The 15,125-nt window shown below is 35.0% G+C and overlaps 1 protein-coding gene across 3 annotated transcripts in view; it reads left to right on the top strand.

The window, feature by feature from the left end:
• LOC100161548 (rho GTPase-activating protein 7) overlaps positions 1-14,390 on the top strand; it is a 124,958-nt gene extending 110,568 nt beyond the window's left edge. For all 3 annotated transcript variants that reach the window (XM_003240627.4, XM_029491702.1, XM_016807377.2), the window contains 12 exons: positions 910-981; positions 1,092-1,234; positions 3,598-4,041; positions 6,535-6,738; positions 6,857-6,944; positions 7,018-7,087; positions 7,394-7,620; positions 7,786-8,097; positions 8,526-8,950; positions 10,019-10,170; positions 11,130-11,588; positions 12,987-14,390. In XM_003240627.4, coding sequence (XP_003240675.3) covers positions 910-981; positions 1,092-1,234; positions 3,598-4,041; positions 6,535-6,738; positions 6,857-6,944; positions 7,018-7,087; positions 7,394-7,620; positions 7,786-8,097; positions 8,526-8,950; positions 10,019-10,170; positions 11,130-11,588; positions 12,987-13,101 — 2,711 coding nt within the window. In that variant the 3' untranslated portion in view covers positions 13,102-14,390. The remainder of the gene's footprint in view (positions 1-909; positions 982-1,091; positions 1,235-3,597; positions 4,042-6,534; positions 6,739-6,856; positions 6,945-7,017; positions 7,088-7,393; positions 7,621-7,785; positions 8,098-8,525; positions 8,951-10,018; positions 10,171-11,129; positions 11,589-12,986) is intronic.
• The last annotated feature ends 735 nt before the right edge of the window (positions 14,391-15,125 follow it).

Here is a 15,125-nt window from a genome sequence, read left to right as displayed (position 1 = left end):
CTCGCGGAAAAAGTCTCGACTCGTAGCGGATCGCATCATGTACAATATTGTTATAATATCAATACAGGCCGCGTCAAAAACCCAACGGCCTAGACGCAAACGCGGTTCTGCACGAGGTACTCATACCTCGGTACCTGCAGCGATGTCCTTGACGATCGACGTCGACAATAACGAACCGCGATGTCATATTGTTCCATCGTTCGCCGGCGACGTTCGGTTCGGAAGCACCTGACCCCGATTCGTCGCGCCGATCATGTGCAATTCACAACGCATATCATATTATTATTATTATTATTGAGTACACAATATCATTTAATATCATTTTATTACGGTGTACGCGTAAACCGATATAAACACACGATATTATAATATCATGACCGTTTTGTCGGTATTAATATTATTATTAAAATATTGTTGTTATTTATTATTCACGCGTATACACGAAACCGTTTCATGGCCATTAGCTATATAAACATATTTTCCCGAACTATGCGACAAACCCAGTCGATAAAAACGTCTACCTACTGCACAACACGCTGTTTACGCATTGCTCTGCGCCCGCCCGATAGTGTGTATATAATATTATTACATAGTTTATTGTGATTAATGATTATTATTATTTAGTCGACGCAGTCGAATACTTTAAAACCGTGTTCGCCATAATAGTGCGCCGTTTGGTTTTTGATAATTATTTTAGGTAGATATGTGTGTTCAATATTATAACGGCTGCAGTATAATAATAATATATCATATCGATGATCGTTCGCCGCCACAGCGTGTCTGTTAATTATTATTGTCCTGACGGAGTTTATTAGATTATTGTAAATAATTTATATGATATTATTATAAACCGTTTTGCCAGAATCGTTCGAACCGTGTTAAAAATGTGTTTTGTCGTTTTTGTTACAGAAATAGAAGCCAAAGAAGCGTGTAAATGGCTAAGGGCCGCCGGATTTCCACAGTACGCGCAAATGTATGAAGGTGAATAAATTATTATTATTATTATTATTATATAGGTACATCGCATCGGTCGCTGCGGAAATCCTATTTTCCGAATTTTTTCACCACGTTTTATTTTCTTTCCTGTATAGATTTGCAATTTCCCATAGACGTGAACGGCGTACAAAAGGACCATCCGTTTCTAGACCTAGACTCGTTACAATCGTTGTTCAGGAGACTGCACGCTCTGAACCGTTGCGCAAACATGAAATTGGATTTTGTGCCAAAACACGCAGTGAGTATACTGCAGCTACTTGTATGCATTGTTTTTTAGTTTTATTGATCGATTCGATTTATATTATCATTGTGTGCGGGTTTTGATCGATTAGAAACGCTGGCGTAGTAGTTTTAATTAAAACCGACGCGATAATATTATATCGTTGATTATTTTACAATTAATCAATGATTGTATATTATGTCGAATGCGGAGATAAAACACATGAAACGTATACGTGTTAATATTTATTTATAACATAGCGAAACGCATAAATAATCAAACACACAGACTGCAGCAGCTGTGTACGATAATATTTTAACACCACTGCACACGATAGTATAATAATATTACGCTTATTTTAGTTACGATCGAGTCTCTAAAACGAAATATAATTTTATCATATTTAGCCCTCGACTACTGCACAACCTGATACCAAACCGTTCCAGCCCAATTTCAATCAACACCAAAATCGATATTTTAGATTTTACTCAAAACCTTTACTGTCCTATATTATGTCGTCCCAGCCTGGGGTTCCACTTATCACCTACCGCGGTCCAAGATATCGGACTACGCACGATCACAGCCTCCCCAAGGATATTCTCAAAAAACACCCTCCCGCTAAAATTTCTACCACCCTCGGACGTAAGAAGAACGCTTTTCTACAGAAATCCAGTCTCCGTTTTCATATACTATACGCCGCCTAGAACGCACAGAGTCTAGGGAAATGCTATGACAACAATTATCCCCCAGAAAATACGCCATTCTGCAGACTGGTCCCAACTGCTGCTGTAACCGCGGTAACTTATGAAAACCAATAAATTGAAACCTCATTACGCGCATTAGGCAACCGTCTGACACGAGACCATATTGACTATTGTCATACAATCGGCTCAAAAAAGCACAACCCGTCTTTGTACTCGGATGCAATAATATTTTTGAATAATTATAATATGGGTAATGCTATTTATTATAATCGACGATAATACATAATCTTTTAATATGTACAAATTGATAAAATGTATAATGGCTAATTGCTAATAATATGTAGGATGAGAAAAAAACGTAACGTAACCTAAAATATGAAAATATGGTGTATAATAGCATTAATAGGTATAGCGTCGTGTTTTCCAACTTATTAGGATCGCAAAATACTTTTTATGAGCTCCCTGCGTGGCAAAAGAAGGATCTATATAATTGGTCACCATAGGTTTCAAACATATTGGGAGATACTGCGATATAGTTGATTTATTTTCTTCACCTAATACAACCGATTTCTCAGGGGACATTCCTAGCAGAACCCATGGTGATTTTCGTAAAAAAAATTGTTGTCCCGTTAAATTTTGCAGCAAAATCTGAGCGTCGATTTATGTGCAACAAATGTTGGCACCATCACATTACTATGGCGACGATAGTCGGCGTGGTGCCAATATAAATAGTGAAAACCATTTTAGTGTAGCATTTTGCGCCAGATTTGGTGTAAATGCCACCGTGTTTCCACACCAACCATATAAACATTTCTATTTCCTAGCCTGAAATCATTTGCGCAATAATTGATATTTAACTAAATTAATGGTAGGTACCCTTTTAGATAATATACCTTTTATAGATAGATATAAAGGTAATAACTATAGCTTTGATGTTTCAGTATAATACAAATATAAGTACCCAGAGCTGGATAACCATTAAACCGGTTTATACTTCAGGTTTTAGGTTTAGTTTTAATACTTTAAGCTTGTATCAGTCACATAAGACATACAGACGAGACAGGGTCTTCGATTAAAATAACCAGTATAGCCTCTTGTATTAAACTATATACCTAGACATTTAGCATTTAGTTTTGTCATTTTTGCAGTATTTCACCGCGTAGAGGTAAACAATAATGCCTTAAAAATGTGTATCCCTTAGTGTCCATGTGTAACATTCCTTCATTTTTCCTCTGAATTCATCCCCTTTTGCAGCTGCTTTCTCCACTCCGTCGAAGCTATTTGTGATTTTGAACATAATATTGTTTTTTTTTTACTGTACATCACTATTTATACTCTTGTAGAAACTCCCTATATTTTCCTTCTTTCGTCTTCATCAGGTTATCATTATCCCTCTCCCTTAATTTGACTTATTCTAAATTTTTGTTCTCTCCCCGTTATCGCCAATATTATTTCCTTAATTGAACTATCTAGCTTCTAAAAAGCTGCTTCTTAATTTAACCGCTTTTATAAACTGTGGAATTGAAAATACGATTTCGCTGTACAATATAATTACGTTTTAGTTAATAAAGGGTTTGGTAATGCAACCCGGCGTAAAACCATTATCAATATTTGATGATATTATAGCATAATAATATTATATATTATTGTAATAACGATGAGCGACGTGTATCACAGGGTGACGACTCGGACTCCGAGGGGGAATGCGCGCTGAGCGAGAACTGGACGTTCCAGAGGGAGTCGAGGAGGTGGTCCAGGGTGGACGACATCGTCAACACGGCGGTGATGCTTCAGCAGCAGTTGCAACCGTCGTCGCTCGTCGACCACCATCAGCAGCAGCAAAACCATGACCTCCAATCATCGCAACAGGGCGTTGGGGGCAAGTTTGGAAGTAATGCGATGCCACAGCCACCGGTGCAGTCGGCCGAGCAGCTTCAGGCGGCGGCTGCAGCGGCGGTGGCGGCCGATGCGTCGGACGCGGCACTGATCTCGCGATTCCGGCGGTCGGGCAGCGAGCGGATCAGGGACGGGGCCAAAGCCATCCTGCGCCGGGTGGAGAGCCTGAAGACGAGACGTCGGAAACAGCGCAACCGCGACGGTGTAGTCATCGGTTCACCGCAGGTTTGTGCAAACTTCTATTATGTTATATATTATGTACATAAACGATTTTGCTGTACGTAATATAAGTTATTATATAAGTAATTAAGTGTGCGTGGTCAATGGAGTTCGACAAGTCGGTTTTTGGTGGTTAAACGAAATATGACTTGACTTCGCACTGAATATATTCGAGGTACAGAATATGTAGGTATACTGCAGCAGATAACATCAACAGCTCTAGCGAACACAACTCGTCCAGACGAATTTACCTTTGTGTGTTTTTTCTTAAAAAACTGTAATTTTACGATATATTTTTATATTGATGATTTATTATCGGTTTTTTTATTCCCAACTTAAACATTTTATAATATATTTTCTTTTATTATAGTTTTATAAATGTTGGTATTTGTAATGGTTTTTTTGTTTCTGTATGGGTATTCGGTCCAGCGACTGTTAATTTTTAAAACATTTCCCACAAAGTAATATAGTAAATACTAAATATACAAAAACAAATTTATTAAGTTTAATAAAATGTATTAGAAATCTGTACACGTCGCAACTGATTAAAAGTTTTAAAAAAATGCAGCCACTGCAGTCTCCTTTTTATAATTTAGCTGTATAGGTATATTTTAAATTTCACGTTGCCAAAGAATACCTAATAGTATTTTAAAATCTAGACGAGAGGACTGAATAATGGCATACATGGTAGGCCAAGTGAATCGTCTAAATTAAAAACAATTATGGATAAAAAACTATTGTAGAATAATATTCTGATTTCAAATAATATTATAGACAAGATAACATGATAATATTATGATGAGTCTCTACAAAATTACTAGAAATGAGCCTAATAAAATTAAAATTGTATCCGTTTTTATCTTTTATGTACATTTACATGAAAATATTCACTAAAATATATAAATACATTTATAGCTTTTTTTTAAAAATAATTTGAACATTAATTCTGATCGTACAGGCACTTAATATAAACTCAATGGGAATAACATAAATACATAATACAAGTTACAACTAATATAGGAACTGTTGTGTAAATAGGTTCATAAAATAACCAACAGAACAAGTAAATAATATAATAAGGTTATCAAAAACTAAAAGGTTAAATATTGAGGTCGTAAAAAATGTTTAACCATAAATTATAATACGAATTTCTCCCAAATATTGTACTTACTTATGTACGCACAGCAGGATCTATAAAAAACAATATGACGGAAGAGCCGTAATAAAAGGTTACTGTTACACGAGTGTCCGTCGGTCGATCTAAAAAAATAATATTCCAATGAGAATAATTATCATAAATGTGTATAACTTACAAACCTAATGTATACTGGAGTTCCGAAACATATATATTACTTAAGTTTCAAATAAATTATTGTAACATTTAGTCTTTAGTACAATAACAATATACATAATATCCTCATTAAAGAGTCATTATATCGATGGATTTGTTTAATTCCTCGTCCCCCGATCATTTCCAAAAACCAGATGTCCTTGAGCCCGAGATTTCTAATTTTAATGTATTGCTATATAGTTATGGTATAGTATTAGTAAAATCTCTAACGCGTTAAATTATAACGAACGCAATGCGACCATAAAAATAATATTATTAAATGTCTTTAAACTCTTAATTACTTGAATACGATTTGTTGCGATAACATTAATGCTCATGCTCATAGGTATTATCATGATTTTTTTTTTCAGGAAAACGATGCAACTATTTTGAAATTAAAAATATAAAAATATTTATAAAATACGGTGTATTTATAATTTGTAATTTTCTGCCTATATTTATTTGTAGCGTAGTCCAATATGATATTATATTAACTTCAAAAAAAATATAATTTTCCGTATACTATGCATATATTACCCATGTCTTTGAGTCATGGATTTTTGCCAACCGATTAATAACGGTGCCTATATAGGTGTTAAGATTCGAATATTTTTGTATAAATATTATTTACGTTGTATAATATTCTACGTAAACTATTCTAAAAAAGGTGTAGGTAAATTCTTATGTTGAAAACTTAAATGATAAAAATCTTGAAATCTAATTTAAATAGTCGATAATAATAATGGTAAATGATCTCACAGGAGTTTTTAAAAAAGAATAATACATACATATATGTGTAGTACACGTTTCTATCTATAGCTGATATCTTTGTCGAGATGACGTATTTTGTAATTCGTTTGATTTTAACAGCTACACGTCTCATACTTTCGATCAGGCTGATGTTTTTTATTAACATACATATAATATATTATACCTTATATACCTATACATATTAGGTTTATGTCAGTAGTATATCTACTATATTCCAAGGCGTAACCGCATAAGAACTATACCTGCAGGTTTGTTATCACCGGTACTTTTGCAATTTATTTTTTGGAATATTTCTATTTGTTGTACTCCTTCAAAATTAAACAAATACATTTTCGACTTGAACGAAAATCTGTCTTTCATGGTGTTTTAATGTATCGATTTTCCTCTCGTAAACACAGATCATAGACATGGCTTCGATGCAACAACGGATGAAGGAACTTAACTGCGTGGACGTGACACCGCCCGATTCACCGGTGACCGACGACCACATTAAGGCCAAACGGTTCTTGGCCAAACCCGAGTCGCTGGACTCCCTGGCATATTCCGATTCAGAACTGTCGTGGAGAAACGAGTACACGGACGCCAACAGCAATAACACCAAGGTAATAATGACGATTGATTATTTCTGCAACAGTACAACGTATATAAATATTATAATAAGTAAACGTATTGTCGATCATATATTATCACGTAAATTTTTGTCGTCTGTCGTATAAATAGCCACTGCTGGATTTCATGGCCTTTGACGGGAGCAACGAATTCTCATCTCCCAATGGCAGTCAAGACAGCCGCACGTACAAAAACAAATGTAAAATCCGAATACATTATGACGTAAAACTTTGTACTCGCTTCAATAATGTTGATATTTATTGTATTTCTAGACAACGACAGCGTGGATTCGGTTTCGAGCGCAGTGCAAGACAGCGATCAAGATCTAACCATCAAATCAAAGTAAATAATATAATTATTACGTCTCACGCGGTTTATAATATTACAGTATTTTTAATACAATTTCACAACGTTTGAGCAAGGAGAGAGGTCAACATGACTTTTTAGTTAAACTTTAGTAGGTAACATTTCCGTAAAATGTCCGCACGTTATGTTGGTGTATGCAGACAATATAATATATTATGGTGTATTATTTTGAAAAATAATAAATTGTAGTGTTTAATTTTCCAAAAATAAAACTGACAAATATTTTAGCCGAATATTATTGCGATATGTATGTTTTAACTTACTACGTCTTATAATTTACAGGGGGTCAGTTGTTCGGTGGCATAGTTTTCAAAAGACCAAACATCGGCCTAATGCCTTGGCCGGACAAATGGTCGGGTCGCTCACGGTTGGTCAGCTGTTGGTGTTGCGGAAGTTCGCTCTTCTCAAGCTAACTGCCATCATGGAACGGTATTGTCCGACACACCGGACCGGATGGAACTGGGAATTGCCCAAGTTTATGCGCAAAACCAAAATGCCCGATCCCAAAGGTACGTACGCTACAGAGGCGATGGGGTCAACACACAATGAAACGAAATTAAACATATTATAAAATTCCGTATATGAATTGAATATTGCTATTGTTATTTAGAAAACATTTTTTTTTTGTCATTATTATTTTTATCATTATTCTCTATAATTGTTATTCGTTTTAGATAAGACTGTTTTCGGAGTTCCGCTGATCGCCAACGTGCAAAAATACGGTTCGGCACTGCCGCCGTTCGTCCAGTCCGCTTTTCGGTGGCTCGAAGACAACGCTCTCGACCACGTGGGGTTGTTCCGGAAGCCTGGCGTCAAATCCCGAATACAGCGTCTAAAGCAACTGGCCGAAGCCGAACCTGAGGACGTGAAGTTCGAAAACCATCAGGCCTACGACGTGGCCGACATGGTAAAGCAATATTTCCGTGAGTTACCGGAGGCCTTGCTTACCAACAAACTGTCCGAGAGTTTCATCGCCATTTTTCAACGTGAGTATAGTATTACTTATTAGTAGTTATAGTACCTATAATATATAATATACAGGATGATTAGTTTTAAACTTTAAATACTATTATAAAGAGTAAAGACCTTACCAAAACTGTTACCTTAAAGTAACCCATGCAGGGAGATTCACGCTTTGTTTATCGTATTCTGTTTCGACTCAGACTGCCTTCAAAAAGTTTGAAGTTATCAGATGTGGTAATTAGTTAAGTATTGGTTATTTGGTTAAAACGGTATTGGTTTGAACTCAAACCTTGGTTGTAGGAATCTTAGGATATTATTTCTTATGTTTTTGAATGGTGAGGATGATACATTTTGTTTTTAATGTTAGAGCTAATTTCGGGGGAACCTATCTTTAATGATGTAACACTATACACATACTAAAATATGTACCCACGTAATATGCCGTAAACAGACGTTCCGGTGTACTTGCAAAAGGAAGCAGTCCATTACACGGTGCTGCTGTTGCCCGACGAACACCGCGAAGCCCTGTTCGCGCTGCTCGACTTCCTGTTCCGGGTGTCGTCCAGGAGCAACGTGAACCAGATGTCCGCCAGCAACCTTGCCGTGTGTTTGGCCCCGTCGCTGTTCCACCTCGGGAACGCCGGTTCCTGGTCGTCGTCGCACCCGCACGGCGGCTCGGCCGGCGGGTCAACGCCGTCCAGCCCGGTCACGTCCCACAATCGTTCGTCGTCCGTGTCGCCACGCCGGAACCACCATCAGACGTCTGCAGGCTCCGCCGCCACCATCGGTCTGCCCGACTCCAAGCAGCTGGGACAGAACAAGGCAGCGCACGACTGCTTGCTGTTCCTCATCAAGCACTACCGTCAACTGTTCGCCGTACGTATATACGTCGTGTACGCAGTCACGTAATATTGTGTCGTGCAAGTGGGAGGGGGGGGGGGGTAACTTGCCCCCCCCTGAAATCGTTGTCCCCTACGGCTCTGCCAAAGAAATGCCAACAGTAAAAATCTTTAAATCTTTTAAAATAAAGAAAGAATGCGCAATGGGGACATTTTAACGTAGATTTATAAGATAAAAATATATTTTTCCTCAAATTATATTCATTTCACGTTTCTCTTGTCTTATATTATATGTTGACGTATTATGAATGTTATCGCATAGTTTATGTACCTATTACAAAAATAACGCAATGATATTATTTCATAAGTTATGATTATAGAGTTATCATCTCATTATTTTTTTCAAACAAATTACCTTAGCACCCTCTTTTTAATGAACTCTTATGTAGGTATACCTGGTACTTACTATTAATATTATTGAACGAAATGGGGAGTACCTACGATTTTTTCCTAAGCCATAAAATGAATCTTAAGATTTGAGTAAAAACAATCAATTATTGTGCCCCCTCTAGTTTTTTACCCAGTTACGGCCACTGAATTTATATTCTATAAAATTATACCACATTGCCACATGACAATACTTATAATTTATAAGCGTAATACGCATGACATGACTAGATCTCTCTCCAGATTTAGACTTAATGACCTAACCTAAACTAACCATATAGTAATCGCATTTGACCAAAATCCCATCCTGTTTATATGTATAGGGTTTATGTACTTATCTAGTTATCTCCAAAATCTATTCTGTTGTATTATATAGTAATTATTATTCGTATAGCTTAAACATTTGCTATATTGACTCGGACACTGTTGATCGTAAGTACATTATTGTTCGGTAACCGATAAACCCGAACCTATAATAACAAATACGTCGTTCTAATATTGTTAATCATAAGTACACTATATAGTTAGATACGAAATCGATCTATCTACGTGTATAACAGACTCGTAACTATCTGACTATGACCCCCTCTACACACGCATGTATTTTTCACTAGGTTGATATCTGTTTATTAATCTGTGGTTTTCGTTTCCTAATCAGATGTCAGATGACGTCATGAGTCAGTGTCACTTCAGCTATATGGACGAAAGCATACCAATAAGCCTGGAAGAACTAGGTGCGGAAATGGGCCACGACTGGAGAGGATACCTGAACGTGTGTACGTCGGCGTTGCTTAAAGAAGCCAAAGACAAGTAAGCAAGAAGTCTAATTTGTATTCTTAAATGTATATTATATAGTATGCTCGATATTATAATATGTATTTTAATACCTAACCAAAAACGATAGTAAATAAAAGAAACACCAACTCTAGTGACTACATATAGATAAATAAATGCAGTCATAGGGAACACTCAAAAAGTACATATTTGAAACTTTTTCAAATTATTCTTTTTGCGATATTACACAACCAATTCTATACATTATGTATTATTCACTATATATATTATAATGTTGTAAAATACTCGACAAATAGTATAACTTGCTATTGTAGTATTAACTAGTATAAGTACTAGTACCTGTACGTATAGTAGTAGAAGTAATAGACTATACCTATAGACAATAGTATGTTCTATAATTAGTAATTACTAATTACTACATTTACTCGTCTTAAGTCTAAACTTAATTTATAATAATAATTATATTTATTAATTCTCCAACAAACAATATATACAAGTTAAATTACTAATTGACACATTTTTGTTGGATCCCCTCCAAAGCCAAAGGCTGTGCAGGAGGTGAGAGTTCATGCAATTACAATATTAAATAAACATATCAAGAACATAACATAAGAGAAAAAAAATGTATTTAATGTTATTTAATAACACCAATGTTAAAATATATCATATTATGAGGAATAACACAAGGGTTTGGTATGTAAAATGTTAAAACCTCCCTTCGAGGTGCACATCATCCTAGGACATACAGGATTCACCTCTCGTGTACCCTAAATTTCAAAACCATGAGTGTGATAGACTTGGCTGTGGATCGCTTTTTCGGACACACACACTCACAAACACACAATAGTCACGAAAATTGAATTTTTTATTAGATATTATATAAACATACGACCTGTAGACTTAATGTTAATCTGAAAATTGACAGCTTCGGCGCTGCAGTCATATTAAATAATATAACATACGCGTGTTTTCAGGAACAGGGGATGGATGGCCGTGGGCAGTTTCGAGAACGTCGACATATCGTACAAGAAGGTCGGCGACGGACACCCGTTGCGGCTGTGGCGGGTGTGCACGGAAGTAGAGGCGCCACCCGCCGAGGTGCTCGCCCGGATCCTGTGGGAGAGGCACGTGTGGGACGCCGACCTGGTGTCGGCCAGGGTGGTGGCCAAGATGGACGCTCGCGCCGACCTGTACCAGTACTCGGTCGCGGCGATGGCCCCGCATCCGGCCAAGGACTATTGCGTGGCCAGGTCGTGGCGAACCGATCTCAACCGCGGCGGTTGCGCGGTCGTCGAGACGTCCGTCGAACACCCGGACGCCAAGCAGCCGGCGGCGGGCGCGGTCCGTGGAATCGTGCTCGCCTCCAGATACCTGATCGAACCGTGTGGTTCGGGCCGGTCCCGAGTACTGCATTTGTCGCGAGTCGACACAAAGTGAGTGTACTTTTTGGTTTAACTGTGTTTACGATTCTTGATGTTCTTATGAGCTGATTTATCGTACCGATAGGTTATTTAAGATTTTGCCCGTCGTCTTGTTAAGCCGATACATTTGCTAAGAAATCTGCAAACATATTCAAATTTGTAATGAGACTATTACATTAAGATCGAACATTTCATACATTTATAGATTTTAAATACCAAATTAAAATTCAAGACAAAAATAGAATCGAAATTTGAATACATTGCGGTTGATAATTTGTGTATTTTCAAATGTTGATAAGTATAGTTAGTGTAAAACTGCAGTTAAAACTCCGTCTCAAATATGAGTGACCTGTGCAGGTGGCAATTGGTTTTCGATGACATTTTTCGTTTTGCTACGATCGACCGATGCCGAAAAATTGTTTTACTGTGTTCATCTTAACAAACTGTAACCCACATAAATAATATATACGCGTGATAGAATAATAAAGGGACGCTCCACATCAAAAAATAGTCTGCATCAAATCACCGTTATATTTTCAAAATATTACGATTTTAGAAAATGATTACTGAGACTCAAACTTAAAGTCAACCACGTGGCAAATATTGATACGACGGTATATTCTGGAGACTTGTCAGTGTGTGATAACTGATAAAGTGATAAGTATAAAAACAGTGGTGAATATATTATGTGTCTATTATTTTCAATCGATGCACAACAAGGTTGTATATTATATAGTATTATACTACCATAGAACCATGGTTTTAAATTTTTTCCTTATCATTGTCACATGTTTACCCATGTCGCAAAACACCCAAAGTATTTGCATATTTTATTCATTATGTATATGAAAAAGTATTGATATCAGTATGAAAATATTCAAATGTCCTATTCAACGGAATATTTTATTTTTTTTATGTTTTAAACACATATTTATTATAATTTTATCTATGAATATTTTAAAATAAATTGATATAATATTACTCATACTAATTGAAATAAATATTTTTCATACAATATTTCAGTTTTAACATATTATAGTAATTAGTAGCCCCCACTATTGTGTTGTTTTTTTCTAAAAGCAAAAATAATAAAAATATTTTTTAATTAAAATCAATACCTACTCATTTTCTATTAGTGTTGGGCGTAGATGAAAGAAAATAATTTCTATACGTGCCACTTGATAGGTCTCGATTTGAATATTTGATAATAATATAAATAGAAAAAACTATAATATGATATCGCGTTGAATAATATAATATTGCAGTTCAACAACTGTTGTGTGTTGGCCATTCCAATGCGTATTATTCAGTACATATAAAATGATACATGATATTATAGATTATATTCTACTTGAAACGCAAAATTAACATATAAAATATGATAATGACGACACCGTTGTCATTTTTCAGGGGCAGGACGTGCGAGTGGTACAACAAGATATACGGATACATCACTTCCAAATATTTGTCGGCGATACGAAAATCTTTCGAACACTCTGCCGACGGCCCCGAGAGCAAAGTATGACTCGGGCGCCGATTATTATTATTGGTTTTGTTTTTTTAAATATAATATTGTTATTGTTATTATTTTTTTTTTTATTATTATTTACGGCACTTATTCTCCGTGACTTGCCCGGAGAAAAATGTCGGCCCAGTGACCGAGAATCGAAACCGCGACCGGCAGACGCCTTAGACCGCTCGGCCACCTCCTCCCCCGACAATTGTTATTATTATTATCGTTATTTAATCGTTCTCCCGCAAACGATTCCCGCGCGTCTGCGTCGACACAATATAATAATATTGTCATAATATACCATTAATAATAATATCATTTTATTAATTATTAATAGGTACCTATGTAATATATTATTCAATATAATATTGTACATAATATTGTTAAGTGTTATGTGAGTGTTATACGATAATCGGACGACGAGTCGCGATAAACGCGTTCAAATATTATATATTTGTATCATTGTATTATTATATAATTTTTTCATTATTATCATATTATTATTATTATCATTATTTTATTTTGAATGTTCTAACTGTACACAATATTATTATAATATAAACTAGACCGCGTTGTTACAAAACAGTAGACTGATCGGGGTACGTGTATGCACGCGTGCCCCTCCCCCCCTTCCGACCTCCTAGAAAACACAAAACTCATATCGGTTTTTTTTTTTTTTTTAATGAATTTGTAAAGGTTATTATTACGAATTATTTTTTGCTTACGAATAAAAACACCGACGCAGTGATACGACGCTACTATCGGTAGTATTATTATCGTTATAATAATATTATATAATATCGTACACGCGAAACTGTGTGCGGTGTCGGTACAATAACTGCAGAAAAACGGTGCAATCAAAACAGGGTATAGTTTTCGATTGTATTAAAAAAAAAAATTAATTCGCGTACCAATTAAAAAAAAGTTCCTATGATGTTATTATATGATTTATATTGTACAACGACAATATTATTATATTATGCAATGACCGATATTCAGATCATTCGACTATATTATTATAATACCGCGATTTGACTTATTACTCCTACCTATTACACTCCGCGTAATCCAAAAACGATATCTGCACGGACGACAAACGCTGTTTTAAAATTTTAAAATTCAAATGTCGACAACGGGACCATAATAATAATATATTATTGTTGATTTATGCCGAGAGTAAATAAACACATCACATTATATTATTATAATTTATGATAGACATTTTACTTAATTTTTAAGCGTTTTAAATGTATATTTTACCATTTTATTTCTTTTTTATAATTATAATTATTATTATTACTGTGTATTGTGTTTGTTAATAGCTATAATAAGTATACTATATTATTATGTAGGTGCCTCTTACCTTATTTTTCAAAAAAAAAATCGCGCGTTTTATGTTTTGAAATATAAATTATTATTATGCGTTTTTAAACTAATATAATATATTTGTACTTTTCGTCGCGTAAGACGTACTATCGTGTATAATATAATAATTATCATTATTGTTCAATGTTAGAATATAGTTACCTTATTATATATATTTTTTTCTTGTGTTAAATTATCATTTAGAGATATTATAAAATAAAAATATTGTTCTATGTTCAGTACAAAACGTTTGTATTATACTTTTGCCTAATATAATATATTGAACATCGATCTATATAATCATATACGCATTTGGCTAGATATCATATTGTTGAGTTCAAATTCAGTCGTTAATGTACATTGCACAAATATTGTTCATAACTTATGAATAATATATAAGTACAAAATAATAAACTTGTGATGACTTGAATTTTATAATTATATGAACGGCAAAAGGCTTGACTAAATCTGACTTAAATAAATTTATTAAGCATTTAAAATAATAAATGTTGATAGTTATCAAATATTAATATAATCATACATTATAGTAAATAATATTTTATTTTATATACTAATATAACATTAGGATAATTTAAAACTACTTATAAAAATATATCTATTACGATTTCTTGACTTAAATACATTTTGCAAAAAATTTTGTTTTGCTTGCT

This window comes from Acyrthosiphon pisum, chromosome A3, assembly GCF_005508785.2.
Source record: "Acyrthosiphon pisum isolate AL4f chromosome A3, pea_aphid_22Mar2018_4r6ur, whole genome shotgun sequence".
In the NCBI taxonomy this organism is placed as follows: domain Eukaryota; kingdom Metazoa; phylum Arthropoda; class Insecta; order Hemiptera; family Aphididae; genus Acyrthosiphon; species Acyrthosiphon pisum.
Note: the sequence above shows the minus strand (reverse complement) of the source record. Positions and strands in the feature narration are given on the sequence as shown.